The sequence below is a fragment of the Struthio camelus genome, chromosome 10 (assembly GCF_040807025.1).
Source record: "Struthio camelus isolate bStrCam1 chromosome 10, bStrCam1.hap1, whole genome shotgun sequence".
NCBI lineage: Eukaryota > Metazoa > Chordata > Aves > Struthioniformes > Struthionidae > Struthio > Struthio camelus.
This window is the reverse complement of record NC_090951.1, coordinates 7,884,046-7,911,225: the sequence shown is the minus strand read 5'-3', so window position 1 is coordinate 7,911,225 and position 27,180 is coordinate 7,884,046. Positions and strand designations below refer to the sequence as shown.

The 27,180-nt window shown below is 41.9% G+C and overlaps 1 protein-coding gene and 1 long non-coding RNA gene across 4 annotated transcripts in view; one reads left to right on the top strand and one right to left on the bottom strand.

Moving 5' to 3' along the window:
* Positions 1-27,180, bottom strand: part of LOC104140634 (uncharacterized) — a 73,030-nt gene that overhangs the window by 30,360 nt on the left and 15,490 nt on the right. The gene's annotated exons all lie outside the window — the stretch shown is intronic.
* Positions 13,179-18,964, top strand: CLEC3A (C-type lectin domain family 3 member A). The gene is made up of 3 exons (XM_009669500.2): positions 13,179-13,293; positions 15,204-15,284; positions 18,573-18,964. Exons 1-3 carry the CDS (start codon positions 13,179-13,181, stop codon positions 18,962-18,964), a joined length of 588 nt encoding a protein of 195 aa, XP_009667795.1.

The following is a 27,180-nucleotide window of genomic DNA, read 5'->3' as shown; positions in this document are numbered from 1 at the left end:
AAAACAGGTCTCTTCATCTCACGTGCTGGCTGTAGCTCATAAATGACAGCACATTCACTAATTAAAAAAAGGAGGAAGCTTGAAAATGCCAATTTACGCCCCACGGAGATGTTAGCTAAAGCAGCCCATGCATGCACAAAGCAGAGCCAGCAGGAAGCGGGGAGGCTACGGGCCGGTTGGTTAAGGGTGTGGGGTTTAGGCACTGCACAGGCTGTTCTGCTGCTGCGTAGCGACCTCCAAGGCATTCTGTTCTTGCTCTTTTTTCCTCACATCACTGCAAATCTAACTCCCTTCAGGGAAAGCGTTCATCTCTTAGAGTTCAGTTTAACTCCCCTCTCTGTACATCAAGACCTGCATGTTTACCAGACCGCAGAACAGTCAGAGGAGGTAAATCGGTGGTTGGACCATTGCTACCTGCTCCGGAGAGCCAGTCCTGTAAAAAGCTGAATAAACGGGCCACATGGGGAATGCTCAAAAATGCTGCCCTTTACAGTATGAAAAGGTGCCTGACACTAGCACTGCTGCTGCTAAAGTTACTCTTCTCCTTGGGGCTACTCTAACATCACTCCGCGCCAGATACCCTTCTCACCAGGCTTTGATGGAGGGGCTCGCACAGTAGTCACAGCCTTTCTCTGCATGGTTTCTAGAGTCCCTGCAGTACTGCATGGTCATTCTCTGGTAGCTCCTAGGAAAAAATGAAATTTCTACCCCCGAAAAATGCCAGGTCACGTCCACCTTCATCCCCCACGGAGAATGGCAGACGAACTCCCAGTGAACTTAACAAGGTTAGTCTAACCTTTTACATAGAAGGACCTTTCTTTCTTCTCTTCCCCAGGCATTTTGGACAAAATGAGAAAAAAAGGCCAGAAACAAGCGTTGCCAGCCGTCGCAGTGATTGGTATTTCTCTTAAAAACTCAAATACCTGCTGTCATATGAGATCAGCTTTCATCTAGAAAGAAACAGCCTTCACAGCTGTTGGTAGAATCTTGAAAATTGACTGAAAAAAACCATAACCTGAAAAAACAACAAGATTCTTCAGTCTTGAGATCTCTGAGTCTCCAAGGCACTTTAAGGCTTGGCACTGACACCACTGAGCCTTCTAGCTGCCCCCCGAGTTGCAAGTGCGGGAGCCAGGCAGGATTAACTGGGTGGGCTAGCTGATGCTGCTGGCTCTCGGCAGGTTACCAATGTCAGCGGCCAGCTACAAAATGGGGAAGAGGGTTAGTGCTGCTAGAGGGCTACTGAGTGCTGGGTAGGGGGTTGCTTGTTTTCATGGTGAGGTTAGGTGGGCTTAGACCTTCCTGGAGGAGCTTGCTCTCCTTGCTTAGTGACCATGCTGAGGTGTTACAACCACCCCGAAAAAGCAGCTGGGCTGGGAAAAATATCAGCAGAAGAAACCGTTCTGCTTCAGAGGCTCAGGCTGGGGGAAAAGAGGCAATTGCTGCTCTCAGGGGCAGAGCTGCTCTGAGAACAGCAGCTGAAAAGCGCTGATGCTGCCCGCGTCCTCGGTGCCTGCAAGCCGCCTTGCCCTTCAGACGCAGACGCTCTCCCAGTTCCAGTACCAAGGCCTGGCTGCAATCAATCAGCCTCCTGCCACCTACAGCCCTGCTGGAAGCAACTTCGCCTCTACAAAGGCCAGAACTGGAAACGTGCTACCTTCTGCCAGACGTTGGCTGTGTTCCTGCCAAATATCGTTTTCCTGATAAGCTCCAGGTTGCAGTACAAATCATTTTGTGCTCCTCCACTGGGTGATCTTTATAAATACACTTCCCCCAGGGAGAGAGGTGTGCCACTGCGCAGTGCAGCAGTGAACGATGCAGCCTCTTAGCTGAACTAGAAGAACAGTGTGAGACTGTAGAAAGGCTAGATGCATTATTTCTGGACTTTTCCTAAAATGGCTATCCTTGGGCTGGCCGGGTGATAAGCTAGTAACTAAACAGCATTTGCAAAGGCCTGATGGCAGCTGGCTGAATAGCAGCTGAAGAATCTTCTGGTGACACAGGCACCATGTGGCCCAGGGGACATGTGAGATCTGTGATGTTTTCCAGAGGCCACTAGGAAAAGACTTTCCTTTTGTTGCTAACGCAGAAGAGAAATGACGACAAACGAAGTGTTTTTCTTTTCTGTGTCAGTTTGCTTTGGTAATTTTTTTTTGTCTGCTGCTTTTTCCTTGTAGTGTTTGCATTTTATACTATATTTTCCCACTGTAAAAAAAACAACAACAAAAAAGAACTAAGTCTTCTGTGACTCACCAAGTGTCTCACTGGCCTTACAAAAGCATCCCATCAAGAGTGCCTTTCAGTTCTAGGGCCATTTCTGTGGCAGACAGGGTAAATGAAATTAGGTAGCTCATCCAATGCCATATTACTGCCATTTGGTTTCAGGGCTTAAGGTTTCCTAGGATTTAATTCTCCATCCACTGAAGGAATTTTGATAAGTTCAGCAGCTGAGCAGAAAGTTTTGCCTCCGTGGCTGAAAGCTGTGTCCCAATCGCACCTGCTCCAGAGCACAGGAGGTGCACAGAGCACTGTGCTGAACACCCTCAGCTGAGAGCCTGTCAGCAAGGCCCTACAGAAGTAACAGTAGCACAGAGTTAAGAGACAGTAATCTAAATTTTCCTTCCTCTCTCTCATCAAATGGGACAGCTCCAGAGCCTGTGAGTTTGAGCTGAGCATTTATAAAAAGCTGACTTTGGCCTTTATAACCATTTTCCACTGTCCTGATCACTCTGCCAATGTACATTTGAGTACTCTCCTCTAGTGGGGAACTGCAGACGAAGGACAAATCTGGACCCCTGATCCCAGCCTTTTCAGACGTGCAGTGTTTGGATTTAGATCAGAAAGCAGATCCAGCCGTCCTGGCACATCCTCATCTCATGGTTTGAAATGTGACTGTTCCATCTAAGGATCATATGGAAAATAATGTGGCATACTGGGCTGCAAGGATTAATGTCATAAAAAAGTCTAATAATTGCCAAGTGATGCTGGAGACTTGCATCAATGGTATGTTTATGCAGTGCATCACTAGGCAAAAGTCGTACTCTGTCCGAGACCCTCAGACTCCACCTGCCCCATCGGCACGCAACGGGAGATTTACAACCAAGTGTTAAGGCAGAGAGAGTTTTTAAGGTCTCACTTGAAAGATTAGTCTGCAACCACTCACTGATGTGCATTAGATGCCATTGGTGTGCTGCGTGATGCTGCTCTTACAAATTCTCACAGTTCACCTATTAAATATTAGCCTTATTTCAACATTGTCTTGCTTTCAGCACGTTCACTAGCATTGTAGGTTAATTTAATAAAGTTTGCATAATATGATTCATATGAGATTTTTGATCTGCATCTTTGTTCAACACGTCAATGTATAAAGTTATTACACAGTGCTCTGTTTGCTAATCATCAAGCAAAACAGGGAAAACAAAAGGATAATTATTGTAAGCTTCCTTCCTTATTCCCATTAAGATGGTACATCGTATTCAAACTTGAACCTCATAGGAGTTTTATCACCAGCTTTGATACAGATAGCACCACGTTGGCTGGTCTTCTAAATAAACCTAGACATAGCTACAGTAATAATAATTCGGGGAGTAATATTCATTTCCATGTTATATCTTTCTTGGTGAGGAAAAAAGCAAAACATTCATTTTTTTTTTAATCCTCATTCAGTTCTCCATATTAATAAAATATGCGCATTGTCAAACCCAACTATCTTTTTTGAAGATACAATATTGGTTTGTACTGGTTTATGGAACCACTGGAGCAAGTAAATGAAGTATGAAATGGAAAAATCCTGCACAGAGAATACAGCTGTTACTCTGCATCCACAGCTGTGCCAGCCCTTATGTTCTAGGGGAATGCACGGCACTGCTCTACCAGAAGCACTGTGCAAAGGCCAGCCAAGCCCCTGCATCCAGTGCCAGATTGTATTAAAAACTTGGATACGTAAAACAAGCACTTGTCTGATAGGTCCAGCAATGAGAGGATGAATTTGCTAGTCTTTCTTTAGAGCAGCTGCTTTATTTCCTGGCCACGTTAGATCCCTTGCAAAGGGACTGCCTTGATAGAGACCATTCATTCCTTAAGACATGGGGAGCATCTACACCATGCAGCAGTGCACAGTTGCCAAGTTCCTCAAACTAATGGAGACCCAAGCTGTTAAGTCTACATAGCAGCATGTAGCGCTGTGCACAACCGCCAGCTCAAATCTGGAAGCAGTATTGCCATCTCAGCAGGCTGGACTAGCTCAGACCTACTGCTGCACAAATATTGCTGGCTCATTTCTGCCCCCAGGCTCGCTTACACATGTCCAGCTCTGGCAACCTGGCATCCCTTTCCACCACACAGGGAGATGGGCCCCAACTGTTACGCCATTAATCATCAGAGAAGGAGAAAGGCTGTTGGCCTCACTCAGGCAAAACTCTGTTGACTGTAGTGAGGGCTTAGCTCATAGGAACTTCCCCTTCCCCATTTTTGCGGGTGGAGAGCCCTCTAGTAATGTGCAATTCTGTTGAGCAAGGAAGAGCCCAGGTCTTGAGAAAGCCATAAAATATCAGCTCTCTCAACTATGTGATTGCCCCGTGCATGTGGGAAGGGATGAACCATGCTGCAACCTGAGCCTGGGCTTGCCAGCACTACACTGCAGCGGTGCACAGTTGCCAACGCTGCATGAGGAGAAGCACAGGGCATGGAGCAAGGTAGATCCACCTTAGCTGCAGGCCTCCGTGTCAGTGGGGAACTTAGCTGCAGGCCTCCGTGTCAGTGGGGAACTTGGCCCTGCAGAGAGGGGTCTGAGCGCTGCAAAGAATATTTGACTCTCGTACAGGGAGGCACCAAGTATAAACATGGGTAGGGAGTGTAAAACCAGGCAAGCGTAACTTGTTTGTTCTCCCACTGCAATTATATGCTACCAAACATGTGGGACCTTGAGAGTCAAAGATCTTCAGAAGAGTTAGTGAATTTAATCAGTCAGATGTTCACGTAATTTGTGCAATCGTATCGCCTCATTAGATGAAGGTGATTTAGTCAGCACTAAACCTAGAGCATTATTTTAGGAAACAATATTGACAAAACAAGTATAAACAACCTCCCATTCCTTCTAAAACGCCAGTTGTAAGAACACATCTGACCCTACGGGTGTCCGTCTCTGCAACCACTCATCCTACAGAAATGAAGCATCTAGAAAATGCATAATGAGCCTGAGCCTGATCCTCTGCTCAGAGACATTGGTGTGAAGCCATAAAACACAACGGATTTACCCTGAGAATTAAGCAGAGAGAAGAGCTTGATCTTTTTTCTCTTTAGTTTGATGGATAAGCAATACAAAATTGGAGTTTCATAGTCATTCCTAGGGCACTTAAGACATCTGCTGGAAATGATAATATACTGCAGTGAAAAAGCACATGATAGACTGAGAAATGTAATAATGAAAAATTCTGTGAGGTTCACTCTTACACAGTGTCTAACTAACTTGACCAGAATATATTCCATTTGAAAGTGGTACTTGAAAATATTTCAATAACAGCCTGTTTATTGCTACTCTTTTAGGAGCCATTGAGGAATCAAATTTCAGTTTTCAAAATCTGCAAATTTGAGTATAGTCTGTGAACTCTCCTCTTCCCCCGACATGTAAGGTCAATGAAACAGGCATACATGCAGGACATGCAGCATCATGGGCTAGGGGAGAAGGTGTGACACTACAGCACAGTTAGAAAAAGGTCAGGTTTCAGGCTCTCCGGACTGAAGCAGACTGATGTGCAGTCTGATGTGCAGACTGATGAGCAGTGTCAGCTGCTTTGGACAACAGGAGTCACACAAATCTCTCTCCCTCCCTTACAGCCTTGGTTATGAATCATATTTTTACTGCAGGTCCTCTTTAAACAGCTTCCCAGGACACTGTGTTTTCTGCCAGGGTGTGTGGCACCTCACACAGCCACAGCCGCCTGTATCCCACACCACGAACCCACAGCTCAGACTGTGCAGCAGTGCCTGGCACGTGGGGTCCTCGCACAGGACCCGAAATGCATGGGAGACAGGGCAATGGCTCAGGCGTGTGACGTGGGGACCAGTTCAATACGGTTCACACATCGCCCAAGTAGGGCTAAGAAAGGTACAAATCTTGTGGCATTCACCCAATTCTACCAGAGGCTTCTCATTTTTCAGGAAGAAAAGAAGATGAGGAAAAGTGGAGTTTTATGTCCCCTTTTTCATGATCAACAGCCTCTTTTACCTAGTTATATCACGTGGATTCTCTCAGCTATGAATCCCAAAAAATGCTGTGTCCAGATCCATACTTCCCCCTTCTGAAGTCTCCCTAAGCTACAGAAGAACATGCCCTGCTGATTCCTCCGGCTTTTCATTTAAAAACTCCGGGGCTGTCCTAAATACGTAGTGCAGGAGCTGGAACAACCTGCAGTTTCTTAAATGGACCAATCCTGCTCATTATATATTCCCTGTATCTCAGCCAGGGTCTGTCTACACCATAGCCAGTGCAGTGAGGGCATCTCATATAGACATTACCAAGCTGGCTTTACGCTACATAGCTTCATTACTAATAGCATTCAAGCTACAGAGCAGATTAGAAAAGGTAGGTAAACATGTGGTTTGGTAACTTGCACTGAGTGCCATGCTAGCTTGGCTCAGTAAGTTCTCTCTTAATATTAGGTGGGTGCCATTCCACCTAATCTTGGTTTTTCGGCTCGAGCTAGAATTCAACAGGGGAAAGTCAAAAAGACTTTGGAAAAGCCCTCAAAGATTTCTGTGTCATAATCAGGAAATTTTCAGGGATAGCCTTTGAAATGGCATCTAATACAGTAACAGGATGTAAATCCTTCATATATCATCAAAGCCTAAACAAAGCCTGAAGGGTAGCAGAGCTGGAAAGTAGAGGGAACGTTACGTTGTTGACCTTTCACAAGATGGCAGCATTCCCAAAAATGAAAGTTATTTCTGAACAGACATACTGGGTTACTAGTGAGAACTGCACAGATACAGGCTGTTCGTTTTTCTACCCTTTCACCCTCCATCCTTGTGCAAGCGTTTCCCAGCAAACGATGTGCGTTTTTGACTCTTCCATCCCATCCCGGGGAGCGGGGCACATGTGTGCATGGCATGCAGTGATGGCGCTTGCTTTGTCATTTGTCCTTGCCTCCAACTGGCCCTTCCTCAGCCTCTAGCAAGGCAGGGGCCAGTTCCCACTTCTCACAGTGACAGCTTGAGTCTGTCTGCAGAGAGGAGCAGAGATCCCCACAGCAGTTAAGTTTAGGCGCTATTTTTTCCTTCCTGACTAGGTAGCTACAAACTTTCTTTACGTTTTAAAAGAAAGTGCTGCTTCTAAGGCACGGTAAAGCAAGGTTGGCTGTTTGCAGACGCTGTGAGGGACCTGGACTGCAGTGCTGGGGTTTGGCTCCCTGCACAGGCCGTTCAGGCGCTTCCCCTGAGGCATCTCTTTGTCAGCAGGCGCTCGCACAGGCCCCGCGGCAGGGGGCTCTGGAGGGACCTCTGTAGCAGCGCCGTGGCGGGAGTCTGGGCCGCAGCGGTCAGGATGTTGCACAACCATATACAAGGCGGGAACTCGAGTTTCCATGTTGCCAAAACACAGTGCTAGCGCCCCTAAGCAGAGTGCTCATGTCCTCTGGAAAGTGCAAGCACCAAAGGAGAAACGACCACATTGTCGAGGAAGTCTCATTTTCCACCTGGAACAGGAAAATCATACAAACATCCACACAAGCCAAAAATGTTACCCTAACTCTGGCCAGCTCTCCTGGCGGTAAGCACAACTGCACTGCTAGTGACCTGCTGTGAACCTGCGAATGTGCAAGCCCGAGTGTCTGCTGGGCTCCGCAGCTCCTACGGCAAGGCTTTGTCCAAACTGTGGAACCTGTTAAGATCACGGTAACGTGAAGCTGAAAAGCCTCATATTAGAGACTGTGGTGATCAAAAATAAAATATTTAAAGGGAGAATTAAATGCTTATGATGTTCTCAGACTATTTCCTGGAAGGAAAAAAGGCAGCACACGTTATAGGAGAAAAATTAACACAACAGGTAATTTATATTTACAAAAGAGGAAGAGACAGACACACGTTCTCACACACATCCCGAGGGCTAAACAAATTGAGCTGCTGCCAGCAATTCCCAACATGGAAACTTTGCCAAGTCAGCAGGATTAGCATTTGAAAAGACCCCATTCAGCTCTTTTCTTTGGACTGGACTGCAAAGAAACCAAAGCTTTAATTTTTCTCCTAAATTCCCTTATCTTTAGGGATGACACAGAGTCACCTAATCTGTGCAGAAGTACTCTATTTTGAGGGGAATTACGCTGACATTCAGCTTTCTTGGCTCATTTCACATAGCTATTGATAAACAGCCTATTTTGGGGGTCCTTCCTGTCCAAAGAAATAGGCAAGGGCAGTCAGCAGAATGCTCAGCACCACTTAGTGTAGCAGCTAAAGCCCTGAAGCAGAAAGCAGTTGGCAGGCTGTGCCACTCCTCTGAGACAGCTGAACGCTGTCAGAAAGCATCTTCGTCAGCGCAGCATGGCATTGGTTAGGTACCCAGTCCCTTCACAACCTATAATCTATATTCGCTGCCATTGCAGGAGAATGAAAGGAGTATGGATAGGATCGTTTGGTAACAAACACAAGATAATGATATTTGCCTTACATGTGTGTGATAAGCATAAGATAGGTCATTGTGTTGCCTCTCGCCTACTATTTACCCTCCTCTCTCTACTTGCTAAAGCCCAGCTGTGACATGCTATTTTGACAAAGATCCCACAGAAGAGATACAAAACGCATTTACTCAGGAAGTCCAAAATACTGTCCTGATTCATCTTTTCAGTACACGTAGCTTATTTATACCTTCAATTTCTTCTTTGGTGGAAGTAAAGAAGCTTGGATTACAGCATGGGAAGTGAAACGCACCAAACCAGGGTGCAATACAACTACCTTTGGAACTGAAATGAGGCATCTCAGAAGTGAGAGAGATTAGAGAAACCTATCTAATGATCAGTCCCATTATCAGTGCCATAGCGCCAAGATGATGCATACGTTTAGGATAGGAGCTTCACCTACCTAAAGACATGAATGCTCTCGTTTCAACACTCAATGTCCTTCAGTGCAAGAGCGAACTGACTGCTGGTGGGCAGCCTGTTTGCAATAAAACTAGAATCTCCTCTCACTCTAAAAGACAGAGCACAATCACCTGCAACTAGAAAATTTCCTTTGAAAAGAGCAAATTAGCACAACAGGAAAACAGTTCTAAAACTAACTGGTTGGATAAACCCCAAATATCATTAAGAAAATTCACAGAACCTCACATACCAGGAGACTAGCCCTTCCTTTTTCCTAGTACACAACTCCGTTTGTACAGATTTCCCCAAAATAACTTTGGTTTTGGGATTTCAGCCATAATCCTCATACCTGGTAGGACTGAGATCAAACCCTTAAGAAAGGCTTTGCAAGGCCTTCCAAGGCCAAAGAAACCAAACACACAGTAATTTTCCAAGCACATCATAATCAGTGACCAGCGGAATTTGCAAAATTTGTTACATTTAATTGAAACAAATAAAAAGCAAGCAGTGGATCCCATATTCACCACCTGAGATAGTCATAAACTGATGCTTGGAAAGTGATGAGGAGAAACCTTTCACCAAGCTTTGTATTACCTACTTCTGTTCGCTATATAAGCTCTTTGGTTTGTACCACTTGACGTTCCTTAGCCTTGCAATAGCCCCGATTGGTTTTCAATTTCTCTTTATGTTCTAAGTACAACAAGGAAAGAGTTACCAAAAAACAAGCTTTTCTTTCAAGTCCTATGTTGAGTTGAATTTTCCACAACTGAAATGCAGCAAAAAGCTTGCAACGGTTTCCGTAACAGATACAGCAACAGTCCATCAGTGGCACATTTGGTCAAACATACCTCTACACAACTAGCTTTAAAGCCTGGAGGGGATTGTAGACCTCAGAAAAACAGAGCTAGTTGAACTGCAACACTTGAGTAGTTTGCTTTTCTACAGAGTGAAGCATTAACTTTCTTAAAAGATATTTTTTACTAGTGTTTTATTTTTAGCTTTACTAGCTCAGGAGATAAGTAAATGACACAGTCCCCCTACACAGGATCTTCTTATGCCACACAGCAGAAAATGACTTCTGCAGCCAGACCTATTTCAGGATCTCAGCATCCAGTCCTCATCTCACACTGACTTCTCACACTCTGTGCCCAATTGCACACTGTTTCCACAAACCCAGTGATGGCTGAGAATGGAGAGGAAAAAACAGTCTTATAAAGACTTTTTCTGAGACAGTTTACAGGAGCATATAAAGGTGGAACTGTCTCTGAAGGGAATAGACTTTTACCTTAAAGGGCCTCTGCGGAGAAACTGAAAAGAACCTTTTAACAAAGGCTGCTTATGCTCTGAATGTGTCAGCTGTCCGAAAGCAAAGCAATGGGACGGGGAGATGTGAGCTGTAAAACCACATAGGTGCTGGAGTGGTACAGCAACTATGGCTTTTGCAAGATGTTTCTTATCAAACTAAGCACTTCTACAGAAATGAAGATTTTGTCTATATGGAGAAGTTCTACTGTATTGCTATAAGAAAAAAAAACAAGAAGTGCAATCCCATCCTAGTTCAGATGCAGCTGTAACAGCATGAAGCTATTTATATCTGTATAGCATGTTCTGACATAGGAAGAGGAATAACGTGTCCCAAGAAAAGCTACTTCTAAACATATATAACTGTTTGGTCTTTGGGCTGTATTATATTACTGTAGCTACAATAGTAAAAGAAAAAACACAACTCTAAATGACATTGTAACGCTGGTTTCAAACCACATATAGACCAGGTGTTTACTTTAGCAAGGCTCTAGGCCTCCTACTTGGTCCAATGTCCTGCTACCTCACAGAAGCAGGAAACTACCTGTTCTCAGCAACATATTCTGACTTTTCTCTGCTTCTCCTGCCCACACACTGCATACAAGAAGTTAAACTTGCTTCCTCACTTGCTCTAGAGTAGTTGTAAGTAAAAGTGAAATGTATTTCTCGGGCGCTCTAGACCAATTCTAGACAAACAATCCCCTATACCCTTGCGGTTTCTTACAGCAGCTGCAAGGACAACTTTGTGATTCAGAAGTGAACTCCAGCTGAGCCAGTTGTATACTGCCAAAATTTTCCGAGACTACTCAATGAGGTGTTGCTTTGGGTGAAGCTTTCAAAACAAGGTATCAGTCTGTTCTTAAAAGGATGTTACATGGCATACTCCAAAAGCTACAGGTTTTTACTCGGGCTCTCGGCCAAGAACTGTCAGAACACCAAATCTGTGTTTTCTTTATACCTCCGTTTCTAGTGAGTTGTGAGATCTAGCTGAGGTCTTTTTCTGTCAAACCCATCTCACATAAAGAAAAGAAAGCCTGTGTTAGAAGATTTTTGTTCCTAGGAGTACAAACAAGTAAATCAGGGTGCTGAGTCCTTAAAGAGGCACACTGAAATGCTTGCTGACCCCCGCTGCATGTCCTGCCTCTCTCAGAGCCTACTGACCCTGTAACTGGGACGGCTAAGCCTCATGTGAAACAGCTCCAGAAGTACCATGGTTCACAGCCTAATTTACTGAGGTAACCCAAAATCAGCACTAGTTTAATATGTCAGACTATAAACTGCAGTGGTTCGTTCGGGATTGGCGTCACGTACAATTCAACAGCCTCTCAGGAGGGACCAAGTGAGAAACTTAATTGGAGGCATTTATTGATTCCGCTGTTCCTCATTAACTAACGTACATTGACGTCCCAACATCACTGGGATAAAATATAGATCGACCCTGAACTTAGCATTAGTTCTAAATGACAGATTAAATCTTGACCCAGCTCCTTGCAAAGATCCTTGTTTTCCTATCTGAAAGCTCACATTTCAGTTTCTGGTGTGCTAGTTAGAATGACAGCTTTTTCTACATGTAAATATGGACTGAAAAGTGCTGTTTGTATTTGGTGCGTGGTTTGTGGGAACATCCTGGGTGGACAGGACCCGTAATAACTCTCTAATGTCCCACGCTCTGTAATAGCACAGAGGACTTGGGGAAACTGCTGTATCAATAGTGCTATATAGCGTAACATACCTCAATACACTGAAACCATGTTTCATCATATAAGAATGCATATATTAACTAATGATTAATAGAAGTATACTGGAACTAGAAGCAACTAGAATCCAGCTAGCTGTTTGAAGGCACCTGAAACAGAGGCTGCAGTTGTGCTTTTACATTCTAAGTACCGAAGTGGTTTTGGACTGCATGTGGGGATTGGAAACAGCAAGCACACATTCATATAGTATAACAGCATGTTCCTGAATCTCAGCTTTTATTAAATAAAGTAGTAAGTCCTTGCTCTTACAGTTTTGATAAAAACCCGACAATCTGGGATCCAAAAGCAAAGAGCTTTCCGTAGTCCAGAGACACAGTCCTGCTTTGAGTATCTTGTGCTTTGCTGAGAGCAGTATCCTTCCTCTGACCCATATAGCCAGGACTTTGTGGAGGAAGCAATCTTTTGTTCGCCTAACTAGACCCTGCCAACAGTCTATACCATATTTAACAAAAAATGCAGTAATATCTACTACGTATTATTGACTCCTCATAAACTCAGTGTATGTATTTAATGGCCTGCTGCCACTGAACTCAGGGACGATATTCTCTTTGTTTCAATGTAAACAAAATCATGGCCATTGCTTATGCTTAACCAGCTTGGGAGAGATCCATGCTGGGGGAAGCTATCACTTTGTAAAAGTCCTTTGGCTACCCCCCTTTTGAAGTTGCCATTGAACATGGCATTCTTGAGCATCCATCTGCTTGTCCAGCCCTTTCAGCTTCTAAGGTAAAATATTATCTTTGAAAAAATGGCATTCACTAATGGCAGTCGGGGCTCTGTTCAGTGCTGCTATTTCCTCCATAAAAGCAACCTGTCCCAGCTGAACTCAACAAGGAAATAAGAATTTCAGATGAGATGTGAGAACAAGGGGGTACCTTATACTGAGCCAGCTTAAGTATTAAACACATTTCGTAAGCAAGGAGTACAGCCAACCCTATCACTACACTTTTATAAAACTGACCTCAGTCAGTTCCTACTGAGATGCGTCTATGTGACTTGCTCTCGTCTGCAAAAGAAATTCTCTTGAAGTTTCTTATTCTTTGAAAGAGACATGGCACAAACTGGACTTACGATTTTTCTACTCATATGCATACTACTGCTGGATCAGACTATCAGCCAGGCTTCAAAATTCAAAGCCAGGAAGCACAGCAAACGTAGAGTGAAAGGTACTGGGCATTAACTGGGAGGAGGGAGAGAGTCTTATGGACTTTATGGAGCTTACTATGTACTTAAATAATACCCCACTAATACGATACAAATGCTTATTAACATAGGAAAGTTAAGTCTATATTATGTCTGTCTTTAAAATATTTTTATGAGGGTTAGTTAAGCCAAGAATAATGTGCCCAAATGAGTTATATAAATAGAGCTGTACAACAGTTATAAATATCTTGCTCTGTTATGCTCATTCAATTCTGCTGACATAATTTAGGACTCACAGGTATAGCTGAGAGAGGATTCTGGCCAATGATTCTTAGTTACTTAGCATATTGACTAAGATCAGAAAAATGGAAATTCATGTACACATGGTGCAAAGAGTAAAATAAAATAATAAAACTCCATGGATTATTGTTCAGATTTTTGTACTATTTCCTAATTTTAATAGAATGTCTGTCTAATATTTATGGAATATTATTTTACCTGGGTGAGAAGCACTGTGAAATGCCAAGTCAAAGCAATAAAAAAGAATTAGTAGGAAAAGATACAGAATAAATTCCCCAAGCAAAGCTTACAGGACAAATAAAAAAAACCCTTGAATGTTGTTTGGAAATATCCATGTATTTAATTTAAAAGCTTTTTTCTAATAGAAGAGTGTATGATGGAGGTTACACTGCTGGCAAATATTTGAACTCCTAGTCAATGAAAAGAATGTAGCTTTGATAAAGCCATTTTACAAGATGATTATACTGCTCTGGAGCTATACAGTTGTATATATTTGTTTCTCCTTTTGAATCGCTCTATCTACTTCTTAGCGTGGTGTCCTAAAGACATGCTATATTTGTCCTGCCCACACATTTGTCTGTCAGCCTCCCACTAATGACATTCAAGTTCCCCAGGATTTTGTGAAATTCAGAACGTGGCTAGAGAGGTGAGATCTGTATTAGTGTCCCACTATGAAAAATGCTACACCATGAACTCAGCTGCTTTTTTCTCATTTCGACCTGCTATCTGGCCAGACTGAGGGTTATAGCGCCTTCAGTGCAACTGGATGATCAGGTGAGGTAAAACAGATCTGCAGGAACTGTGGTTTTGTTAGTTCACCCACTTGTAGAAGAGCTTATTTATTCTTCAGATTTGTTACGGTGGCTTCTGGAAGGCCTGATTACTGCTGCAATCAACTTGTACTCTTGTGCAATGGAAACGTGCCTGCTAGTTGTTTGATAGTAGTGGGTTATTATGATGATTAAGAAAAAAAATTTTTTAAAGGGGACTGAAAATGGAGTTAATATGTGCAAATTAGCACCTGTTCTTGTCCCACCATTTTCTGGGTGCAAAGCACCAGAAAATGGTGACTCAGCGTGAATTTAGGTGACTCAAGTGGAAGCGCTGTTTGAGCATCCCAGGCCCTCTCTGTGCTGGCTCCTCCAGCACCTCTGATGGGAGGGGAGGGAGACCATGCAGCTTAGCAAGCTTGTCTGTCCCTCACTGCATCAAAGCAAGAGTTGTGTGGAACATTTATGCTCCCCGAATTAACATTTCTTTGAATAAACAAAACTTGTGTCCTGCTCTTATTAGGCTTCCTGTAAAAATAGGAGGGATCCACCTTTACCTTTCACCTTTGTTGTTTAAATCTCATTTTCAGTTGGATCATATCCCAGTAATTGTTTGAAAAACATGCATTCTTGATGCTTATTAGTATGCCAGTATCTAATTTACAGCAAAATTTGCCTATTTATTTTTGAACCTGTACACTGTTGGTTCCGAAATTATTCCTTTCATTAAGGAAAAATCTTTATTTCAAAAGGTATCTCAACAATGCAGAAATCCATGATATTTTGAAACAGCTTTTGACATAAAAAGTATCAATTTTTGCATGCTTATCTGCTCATCTCTCTGTGTATTCACTTTATTTAAGAAAAGGATGACCTGAAGACCCAGATTGACAAACTGTGGCGAGAGGTAAACGCTCTGAAAGAAATGCAAGCACTTCAGACAGGTAAATCAGCTCACATTGTATCACTACCTTCTCTCTCTCCCACTCCGCACTCTCACTCATATCGTTAACGGGGACTTCTGACTCTGAGAAATACATGTCCTTAAGAACATGGTACACCGCACCTGTAACGAGGAGACAAGTGCTGATGGATGCATTCAAGTAAAATCAAGTATGATGCATTCGAACGATCTGTGTGCAAGTGGTGATTCTCCACTAAAGCCCTCTGGAGCAAGCATTACTTTTGTCTTTGCTCTGCACAGCCCCACACTGTGATTCTCATGCATTTTAGGTATGCATGAGACATATGCTTAGACAAAGGCAACACGAGGATTGCTAGGTTTCTGAGTGCAGACAGTCCATAAGTTAGGACCCCAGCTTGGATGTAAGACTGATTAACTATCAAGACAAAATATTTGAAAATAGAAAGCTAAAGAGAATACCTGGAAAAATAAAGCGTGCAATTTGCTATAGTCAAAAATGAATGTTGCCATAAAACTTCAAAGTAGCATCCACTGTGAGCTGAGAAGTATCCTGAATCAATATGCAGAGTCCTTTAAGTATTTAAATAGCCAGATGGAAATTTCCAAACAAAATAAGCAGGGTAAATATACATGCACCTAGACAGTTCTGTTTTTTCGCAGCTGTTGACACAAAACTTGGCAATTAAATATGTACAAGAGGACATTACAGAGGAAATGACATCATTCACATGAAACAGAACATATTTTGCTTCTGGATGGTAATATCTGGGTTGTCCTGTTCTATGTGTTCAGCTACACAGAGCTTTGTGAGCTATAGAAAATATTTTTCTTTTAAATTAAGAAGTCAGACTTTAGAGATTTCTTATAAGAGGAAGCCTGTGCTAGACAAGTAACTTTTGTTTAAAAGTAGTTCTTGTACTGCCTCCAGAAGGAGCTTGAGAGTAATCATACAGTGGCTTAGAAATGAAACCAGAGCCAGGAGAATTTCTATCCTCACCACTTATTTTGAGCTATAGTCTAAATCCAGAACCTACACTGTTCAACTGGATTCCAAATCTGGTAAAAGAGATCTATCACCCTCCAGCTCTGATTACCTGTATTTATTAATGGCCTCATGAAACTCTAAAGTAGCTGATTTTTTTAGTTTGCAGGCATTTCCAAAACACATATATTACAATCTGACTTCTTTTATCTGAATTCCCATGTCTTTTTTCTATATATTGTGAAATGTATGTATTCTGCTATTAGCAGCGTGTACTTTTTCCCTAAAGAGGACAAATTACTGCATAATTTGTCATATATATATGTCCATAATTACATATTTACATAATCACATAATTACATATATATATGTCCATAATTACATATATGTCCATAATTACTGCAGCATTACTGAAGTAAGCAGGTAAAGTCTTTCTGATCTTTCCTATGAATAAAAGGTTTGCTAAAGGGTTTGAAATTTGGTAAATATGTTCATTTCTTTGGCTATTGTTAACTTTAGCAGCTGCAAAAGATGAAAAGTTTGAAGGGTCAGTCCTATAGCAAAATGATAATCTTGAAAATGCAGCTAAAGAATACAATGAATACTACAACTGGAAGTGCTAAAGAACTGAGACATACAGAATACGATCCAAAGTGGATTTCCACATCCTGTTGATCAGATGATTACGACTTTACCAGAACAGATGACAGGAATTAGAAACAGATTATAGAAAACATCAGGACAGAAGATGTTCATATTGTTTCACAACATATTTGTAGTATAAGTACAAGATGAAATTAAGCATTAAATGAAACAGGCTGGAAGTAGTCAGATGGAGGATTCCAAAAATAACTGCTAAAGAAGTTTTATCTAAGCCCTTTTCTACCTTCATAAACTCAGAAGGAACACTCCTTCAAGCTTGGAGTTCTCTTCTTGTACGTATTGTTCTTAGGAGAATCAGTTTTTCACACATCTGCATGAGAAGAGCTGGAAAGTAAAGTTTAAAGATTCCTTCCTGCAAGCTTACCCACACAGACTGCAGAAGGAAGAACTCTGACAGAGGCAATTCCAGATACAGAGTAGAGGCCAAAGTCACGTTCTAGCACATTTTTACTTTACATCAAGACTTCCCTGATATGCTCCAGTGGATAAAACTAAGCATAGGGAAAGGACTTGGGAAGGGACATGCTGGCATACCTGTGGCTACCACATGTGGTTGTAAAATTAAAAGCAAACAGATTTATAAATGCAAACGTTCAGATTATTTGGTTCAGATTGTCACGCAAGCTCAGTAATGAGCGTGCTCTTGCTTTTTAAAAAAGTTTATAGACTTAAGTCACTTTATCCCATTTGAATTTAGATTTTGAAGACAAAGACTTTGCTGGAAGGTCTAGAAATTAAGAAGTAAAGAGGTAAATGCATACTCTTCTGCAGATTGCAATATACTTTTATCGATTGTCCAGGCAGAGAATTGCATTATGAACTTCAAATCAGTATTTTTCTGGTGAGCAGGATACATTTAAAATATCATTTTCATGTTTTCTGTCCTTCATTTGTCTGCAACGAGCTAGGCGTAGCTAATGCATGACACTTACTTTGGCACTTAAATATCGTTAAGTATGGAAAGATCTTTAAAGCTATCTCTTTAGTATAAGGCCAAGTACAGATTTCCTGATGACTAACTCACATCTGCCAACAGAACAAACATCCGTTCCTCATCCACTTCATCAGTTTTAAGGACTGATGAAGGTAAAATGTGTGAAAGCAGAATTATTTACAAAAAGAAGTTATAAGACATACTGACAGCAGACTTGAGTTATATTTTAGTGTTCTGGAACAGTAGAATTAAAAATTTCTTGAGATAATTAAATTGCTGGAAGGAATCTGGGGCTTGAGATCATGCCCCAGGTTCATTAGAATACACACGGGAAAGATTTTCCAAAGCACTTTATGATGTTAAGACCACAGCTATGTGTATCCTTCCTCTTATGTGACTTTTCTCTGGAGCAGCCCTAAGAACAGCATGCTGTGCTTCTGGCTGCCCTTGTACCCAAGGGTGCTTTGAAGAGTGCCTTTGGACACCCTGTCCAGACGTACCCAAAACACACTAATACACTGGCTGTGTGGCAGGAGGAATGGCAGTCCCTGACTGGTCCCACTACTACTTTCAGGACCACCCTGAGATAGACCTTCTATAAACAGAGCCATTCATTCGCTGAAAGATTTGTCTGCTTAATGCCCAGCATACCTTTAGAAAATTGTCACCTTTTTAGGAAACATTACTTTTAGCTTTTACTAAACACGCAAGCTGTTACCTGTTCACAGTCTGTCTTCGTGGGACAAAGGCCCATAAGAAGTGCTACCTTGTATCTGAAGGCACCAAACATTTCCATGAAGCCAATGAAGACTGCATAGCCAAGGGAGGGACACTGGCTATCCCAAGGAGTAGTGACGAAACAAACGCTCTTCGAGACTACGGCAAGAAAAGCATGCCTACAGTGTCTGAGTTTTGGTTGGGTGTCAATGACCTGATAAATGAAGGGAAATTTGTTGATGTCAATGGCATGGTTCTACAGTACTTCAACTGGGATCGCTCCCAACCAAACGGGGGGAAGCGTGAAAACTGTGTCTTTTTTTCTCAGTCATCACAAGGCAAGTGGGTGGATGAAGTCTGCCGTACTGCCAAAAGATATATTTGTGAATTTCTGATCCCATAAATCCATATACAAATTATTATGACCACGTTCAGGGTTATAAACATGCAGCTTTGCATGCTAGTAGCCTCTCCCACTTAGACAGTGGTAAGTTAAAAATATCCATCTCCTGCATTGTACTCAATCTTTCTTGAGACATAAATTTTCTTTATTAATTTATTTTCTATTCAGATGCTAAACATGATATATATTTAGTGAGTGCTCTCACCACGTACAGGAATATACATTACGATTTGATCTATACTGCATTGTATTTTGCCATATTTTCTCAACCTGATGTTCGGGTTGCTGGAATTCACCTTCTAGTTCTGTACTTCATATCTCCTTTGTAGGATAGGGTTTGCATGATCTCAGAGCTCTAGCGAATTTATTGAAAGTTTACAAACAGCTGTAAGGTGGCATGTGCCAACATAAAGCTTAGGGATTCTAGGACGCCAAGGGTTAAAAATAACCCTTGTGTTATGTAAGCTTCTGCAAAAAAAAATGGCCATCATCCTATAGAGTTTAACAGGATGGATCTGTGACCAAGATTTTTACCTATGGGTTAAGAAAGCTAAACAAAACAGGAAAATCTGATGTGTATTTTTTAAAAATACACGGAGTCAAAAGTGATAAACTGTTAGAAAATGGGGGAAGTAGTGGCTCTGAAACATTAGTTAGTCTAAATGTGATTGCTTCTAACTAGATTGTCTCAATATTAACTACTGAATATTAAATGCCACCTGGAATGTTCCCATAGAAGAAACCAACGTGGGACTAGATTGTACCTCTACTGTATGGTATTACCATGCATAGCAAGATGTGCAGAAGGCCTCTCTCCGGCAGGAGCAGAAAGAGGCTTTGCAACACTGTCCTGCTGAGCCACAGCATGCATGAACAGAGAGGCATAGTCCCCTTTTTGGGCACAATATCACCACACATTCACCTCTTCCCAGATGGCAGGCAACACGCCCGAGTGGCACAAAGGAGTGTGCCACACCATCACTTGTTTGCCCACATGCAAATTTCCAACTTAAGAGCTGGCATTTGAAAGTGAAGCAAAATGTGCTGATTATTTTTTGTTGTTCTTAACCTCATAATATTGGTTTACCTCCATGTTATAAACTACAGTTTCTTTCTTGTGTAATGGAATGTCAGTTAACTATTTAAATATATTGTTGCTTGGAAGCTAACTCTTAATTTTTCTCTTTTAATTATGCAGGATATCCTTAAATTGTGCAATAAATTTGCAATTGCTGGTATTTAAGTGCAGTAGCGTTTTTGAGAGCTTGAGCATATATGTGAAGACCATTCTTTCCTAGTGCTTTTCTTAAAGGTTATTTTCTTAAGACTAGTGTACTTACATGCTGCAGAACAAACTTTGGATCCCAGCTTGCATAAATGGTGTATGAGATGCAGCTATTCCATGCCATTGTAGTATGCACTGTAATCCATTCAATTTCCCAGCACTTTATGAATTTCAGAATCAGGCCTGATTCTGAATTCTCTTACCTTTCTCCTCAGTTAAAATAAAGGAGTAAAGAAAGTCCCCAAATATCTCCAACTTTCTTTCAAAATCTACCAACCTTTACTACGTTTGGGAAGTGACACTCCTTTCATCTATATGTTAATAGAATTAAAAGTCTGCAGTAATTTAGAGTGTCTTTTTTTACCTCTGGCTTGTCCAAAATAGTTCAGTATCTGAGCATAGCCCTACAGCTACAGTCAAATTGCAAATTCACCACAAATTCAAGAAACTATTTCCACAAATGATTATCAAATTTGAGAAGTTTATTATTAATTTTATGTCCTGTTTTCTTCAAACTACTTTAGCCAAGCTTCTCAAGTTATGGGCAGGAATTGAAAACGGTTATAGATATTACTAGTGGACATTCATCATGCAGCAACTACTGAGACCATAGACATAAATAACCATTTATCTAGTAGTGATTACTTCACAAAGACAAAACTCACCATAAAGAAATCGGTAATAAAAATTCAGGATTCCCAGTAGAATCCTTAGCTAAGTAATAACAGAGAGAGAGACCTGAAGAAAAGACAAAATATGACGGAAAAAATGGGACGGATGGAGGGGAAAAAAGAGATGGAAGTGGGACGGAAAACAACAGAAAGGCCTGCAATGGGACCAGGAGAGACAGAAAATCAAGATGGCAGGGAGATAAAACTTTGTCCTGTCAAGTTAACTGTCACTCTGTCTTTCTTCTCAATGACTGCCACTTTATAAAGTGAGCTCAGAGTAGGGATGAATATTTGCTGCCTGGTGGGCAGCCAGCCTGACACAGACTGAAGGAAAGCTTGGACCTTTCTCTGCGCTACTTCTTATCCCAAGATCTTATGTCAGGGACCTTTCCTTTCTCTCACATTTCCGATTTAAGCAGATTAGGCTCCTTTCTGTACCCCCATCTCCTGTGACTAGTTTCTAAAATCTCTGAGGTCTCCTAGTGATGTTTTCCCTTATCCATACTTCTTCCCTTCCCTCCCTACTCCCAAGTACGTGAATACACTTTGATCAAAAAGGAAATAAGAACTGCGAGGCTTGCACGTTATTCTTGAAACTTAACAGGCTTGATTAAAGGATGGTCTCCACTAAGTACAGCTTAGCTATTCAGCCCTGCTCATGGGTGGTTAGTCACTTAGTGATTTCCCACTTCCATCATGGACAGCTATTACAGCTCAGCTGGGAACGGCCTGAGTGAAAAGGAATTCAGCGGGACCCAATTAGCAACTTCTAGGTACACTACTGTAAAACCAACAACAGAAAAAGCTCTAACACTTACACCTAGTGGTGTAACAGAAGAATGCAGAATATACTAAATTTGAAGTGTCATTTTATCATAACTTTTGCTTTTAGTTCCTTCTAATTGTTTCCAAAAGGAAAAATTCCAGTGTAACATTTCAAACATATACGATTGTGTTTGGAAGAAAATAGAAAATAAACATTTTTGAAAGTTTATATAAATACTTAACTTTCAAAAGTGCCTAACACTCATCAGCTAAACTTAGATTCTTTTTACTTTTGACGTTAGCAAATTTTGATTATAGACAGAAGAAATAAGTTTTTTTTTAAGCTCAAAATGTCTTCTGGACTGTGTTGTAACAGTTATGAAGTTCCAAGCAGACACTCTGATAGAAACATCAGGAATGGTACCCTGGTTATACAACAATTAAAAAAACCCTAAAACCACTTCTTGCAATGTAGCAGCATGACAGGTCAAATATTATTATGTGATTTTCTCCCCACTTATTCCACACTTTTGTTCGCCTTCTTACCTTGCATCTGATCTGTCCAAGGATTTCACTGCTTCTTTGTTCCACCCCAAGGGAGGTCTCACTCGGCTCACCTTCCTACCCACAGCAGGAGCCAACAGCTAGGGATGGACACTTACATACGTGCCTTTGCCTCCCCAGCCTTTATGACTCAATAGCAGAAAACATTGCAGTCACGCGGCATATTAGGGTGGCATGGGACCAGGTCACAGTCACCTCCTTGTGACAGGGACAATTTGTCTCACATAAGAGCAAGAGGCTGCCCCTCACTGCCACACAAGACTGAACGAGGCTTGCAGTACTCACCTTGTTTCTGCTTTGTTATGTATTTTAGCAGTGATTTGTTTCCAGCATAAGAGCTAGTAGTTACAATAGGTTTTCAGAAGGGAAAACTCTTGCATCCTATTCATTACACAGGTGAAATGCATCAGTACTGCTTGGTCTGGGTTCAGCAGAGCAACGTCCCACAGGTGACTCTGAGGATTTTAAACAACTCACTTAGCTTTGCTCCTCTCTCTCTGCTTCTGACCCTCTCACCTCTGCCTGTGGGAGCTCTGACCTTCATCCAAGCAAGCCTGCTGACCTGCAGCTACCACCTCCCCAGCAAGCAGAGAGTCTCAGCTGGAAGAAAGACTGCCAGCACCTACATCCAGGTGAGAGGTGGTCCTCACAACAAAGTCCCCCTCCTTGGTCTGCTCCTCAAAGGGAAGCTCTGATATCAGCTGAGAGGTGCTCAGGAGCCTTTTCAAATTGCACAGCAGAGGCCAGGGCTTGCTGATTTGCTTCTGACCCTCATTAGACAGTTAGTGAGGAGTATAAAACTAAAAGCAGAACAGTTTGAAGGGGAGGCAAGTTACAAATCAAAGCCAAGCCTGGTCCTGGCCTTACACACAAAAAGGTGAGCACAGCTCTTTTATGTTCACCTTTTTTCCACCTTTTGCTCTTGACTTTTCTTCCATCTATTGATTTTTCTCTGTACATTATTTTTTTCCCATAATCTTCATGCACATGTATTAACCCTCTGGGAAGGAAAACTGCCTAGGAGCATAAAAGCTTGCTGCTGTAGCTAGATTATATAACTTAATCTGTTCTTGAGTACTTGCTCTACTATAATACTAGTGCAAAATTCAACCCTGTTGACCTCCTGCTGTCTGGTAGTGCCATTTGCAACATCCTAATCCCTTGCAGGGCATTGCATGTTTCTGAAGCACTGATCTTGACTCAGTCAGGTAGGACCAGTTATTATGTCACTCATTGTTATGTCACCTGTTACGGTGTCACAGAGGCTTATGATTTGTCAGACCCACCCACTGAACTAAACTCCTTAAATCTGAGCGATTGCTGAAGGACATCAATGCTCTGTATGAATGCCATGAAACTGAGCATTAGGGAGTCTGACCTTTGAATAGCAATCAGGATAAATAATGATGGGAAAGTGCAAGGGTGACCAGCACAGGGGATTCTTGAACAGGAACAGAGAATCTCAGCTGGAACTTGTGCTTATATTTTAACTCTGCCCAAATTTGTTATCAAGTACCCATTCCCATCTGAGCGCTTATGCTTCCCTGGAGTACTTCTCAGCTGTGCTTGAGGCATAGGCTGCCTGAGACATTAACTGTGTGTTGTGGATTTCAGCAGAAGCAGCTTTCAAAATGGATAACAGTCAAATGTTTACTAACTGAAATCAACTGGAAGTCTGCAAAAAATGTTGGGAAATAGTTTTGAATTTCAGCCTTCTGGGTCCTAATCTCCAATTTAAACGTTCTTCTGGGATGGAAGCCACCTCTATGGCCCACAGAAGCAGCTGTGCTGGGGGAAAGCTTGGGTGCTATCACTGTAGGGGTACTTACAGAAAGAGAAGTCTTCTTGTACCAGATTGCAAGACAGAGTTCAGAGGATGCAATCCCAGCCATGATTTCTGCATTGCAGCTAGAAGCGCTTTTCTGTGCTTAGCTGATCAGGCACATATGTACCTAGGGGAGCTCAAGGCTTTCAGCAGGAGCTGGATTAGCTCAGTGGGAGGGAAGAGGCTACTGAGCAGAGGACATAGGTGTGGGTACATACAGAACTGCCGTCTTCACACAGAAAACCTATTTATTTGCATCACAGGCAAGTAGCTGTGGGCTTTGTGACCTTTGAGGAAGAATGTGCTATGTAGAATGGACGTACTATAGGGGTTTGCTCTTTTGCCTCTTTTGGACTGCCTCACAGTTTTCCCACAAATACAAGCCTTATTCCTCCAGCTTTGGAAAAAGGCAAATAACCTGCTTCAAGGAGTCCCAAATCCTCTCACTGACCACAAACAATACAGGAAAATGGAAGATCTACCACAATCAGACCAACCTTACTGCTGACCAACTCACTCTCAGAAGTCCCACTGAAGATCACATTTTAAAATAAAAATGTGATGTACAGTCTTGGGAGTTTCTGATCTTGCTAACAGCTAGATGACTGCTTACCAACAGAGGCATAATTTGGCCCATGCAGGCTCAGCTAGACCCCTGCCGGGTCTGGTACTGTTCTCTGGAAAAAAAGAATAAGGTTCAAGTATTCATACTTTCTTCTCTAAAAGAACTCTACCTCTTTTTCTGTTTATTTTTTCACCCTCTATAGTCTGCAATTACTCCTCAGAGTTTGGAAATGTTTCCTTCTTTGTTTTTTTTCCTGTTTACAATATAGGAGGACTTTTATGATCTTTCTCCTACAAAGCCTCATTTCTGAATAGCTTTTCCCTTCTTGTTAAATTCCATGTTGTGGATCACTTTAGAGAAGGATAAAAGTAGTACTAGGTCTTGGAAACTAAGTAATGGGTAACTTAGAAACAATTTACTGCACTGATTAAATATAACACTAATCTCACTTCGTGTTGTCCAAATACAGGATGACTTCCCTAGAGTGATCATCTTGATATAGCATTTCTCTCCCTTCCCCCTGCAATGTTTTAGGCAGGAAACAGTGGGTTGAAAGTATTTTAAGGGTATCTTTGCTTTCTCCATGCTTTGAAGTGGCTGTGGTGGGAATTAGCTCTGCCTAGTGTTAGTTGCAGCTGTCATAGACCCAGAGAAATAGATAGAAACTGTATTGCACTGAACTCCAAGCAGCTTCTCTTTCATCATCAGCACCTGAGATAAGGTACAGGTGGCATAACTCCTCCTACACAAGGGAGGAAGAGCACCAGAGCCTGGCATGGACTCAGAGCATTACTTCCACCTCTCCATACTGCCTGCGTGGAAAAGAGGGAATCTCAGGTACAGAGGTTTGAATGAAAATAATCTAGTCTGAGCATATTTTGTGGTTTCTCCTGAGACATCTGTGACATGCAGGGTATTACTTTGGCTTGTACTTGCAGTCAGCTAAAAAGGAGGGAAAAAAAAAAGTTTAAAACCCTTTTTAATAATGAATAAAGCCTGTTACTGACAGAGTGTGGCCAGGGGCATGAGGATGAACGTACAGGCTTATCTCTGTTGCTTAAAGGACCAGATTGAGAAGGATTACTTGAAACTTCTAGACTTTCTCTGCCTGTCCTTGTTGCCTATCTCCAGATATTGTCTCTAAACTTTCCCTTCCCAGGCATTTCTGGACCTTTCCTCCCCTTTTACTTGGCCTGCCTGGTTTCTCTGTGCTCCCTCATGAGCTCAGAGGCTAACCTGCTTTCACCTGGAAAGAGGAGAGCAGGATATACTGCAGCCACAGTTGCTTACCCCTTTGTTCCTGCGCAAGACATATTTCCACATATTACTCCCATATTCCATACTTCCAGTACATATGCTCTGACCTCTTGCCAGAACATTTCCAGAGACTCCCTCATTCCCAGGGCCAGGGAGAGGGTGATGTCCCAGTCAGGACTTTATGCAAAACCACTTATTTGTTAAACTGATCATTAGAAAATTAACGATAGGGTCACAGCAAAATTCTGTGCTGAAATGGAGTGAGGAAAAAGCTGGAAGCTTTGGATGAGCTTTGTTTGAGTTTGAGGTGCTTTCACTTTGAGCAGTATGTTTAAAGGAGAAATGAAATATGATGTTGTACTACGAGGTTTCATGTTACCATAGCATAGCAAAAAATAACAACACTGCTAAAGCTGCTGTGCAGAAAGTTCACGTGTACACACACACATGCAGACCTTGTCCTTTCATTCTCTGAACCAGACCTGGGCAAGATGCAAGTGTGATACTGCACACCCTCCTTGTGTGATTGCCCATGGATCCCCCACAGCAGCCATCCTTATTCTGGGATGAACAAATGCAGTGAACTTTACCCTTTAAAAAGGTCCTGAAAGATGGAAAGGTAAAGATCATGGCTCAAGACCATGAAGGATCATCTATTTTCAGTGTTCAAAACAAATACCCTCTTCTCATAATAAATATAATCATATGCTGAAGTCAATACTTAATCAGCAAAGCTTAGCTGATATAGCTACATATATGATCACATAGCTGATTAGACAGGCTGCCTAGAAGACAGAGATATATTCAGACCTAAAACAAGAGAACATGCCACATTTACCAAGATTTATTTTTATACGTTCATGGAGAAGCAGTGTGGAAAATTCCACAAACACAGATCTTCTTTGTCAGGGTAGCCAAAGAAGAATATACGCAGAGTTAAAAAGAAAAACAGCAACGCAGTAACGACAAGACTCTAAAGATGTTTCAGTTGTTAAAGAAAATGATATACTCTTAAATGAACCACCTTTTCTCTGTGCTGTATCAGAGCCACCAAACTGCAAGTAAGTAATAAACTCTTTGAATTCGAAATAATCCCCCTCTCTAATTTAAACCAACATCATGAAGAATAACTTTTTCAGGGACGCTGTTCCTGTCAAGTGGGTCTTTAGGGCTGTTTGCTTTGGAGATATACTCACTAGTGAAATTCCTCAGTCCATTCAGGATGCAAAGGGAAAGGAACTATTGCAAAGGAACTATCTGCAAACTATTGAAGGGAAAGGAATT

Bases quoted from the DNA above. Each gene is read 5' to 3' on its own strand.
- CLEC3A (XM_009669500.2), top strand. From the start codon at position 13,179: ATGGCACAAACTGGACTTACGATTTTTCTACTCATATGCATACTACTG. The intron at 13,294-15,203 runs GTACTGGGCATT...ACTTTATTTAAG, and splicing joins CAGCAAACGTAGAGTGAAAG to AAAAGGATGACCTGAAGACC. The intron at 15,285-18,572 runs GTAAATCAGCTC...ACCTGTTCACAG, and splicing joins AATGCAAGCACTTCAGACAG to TCTGTCTTCGTGGGACAAAG.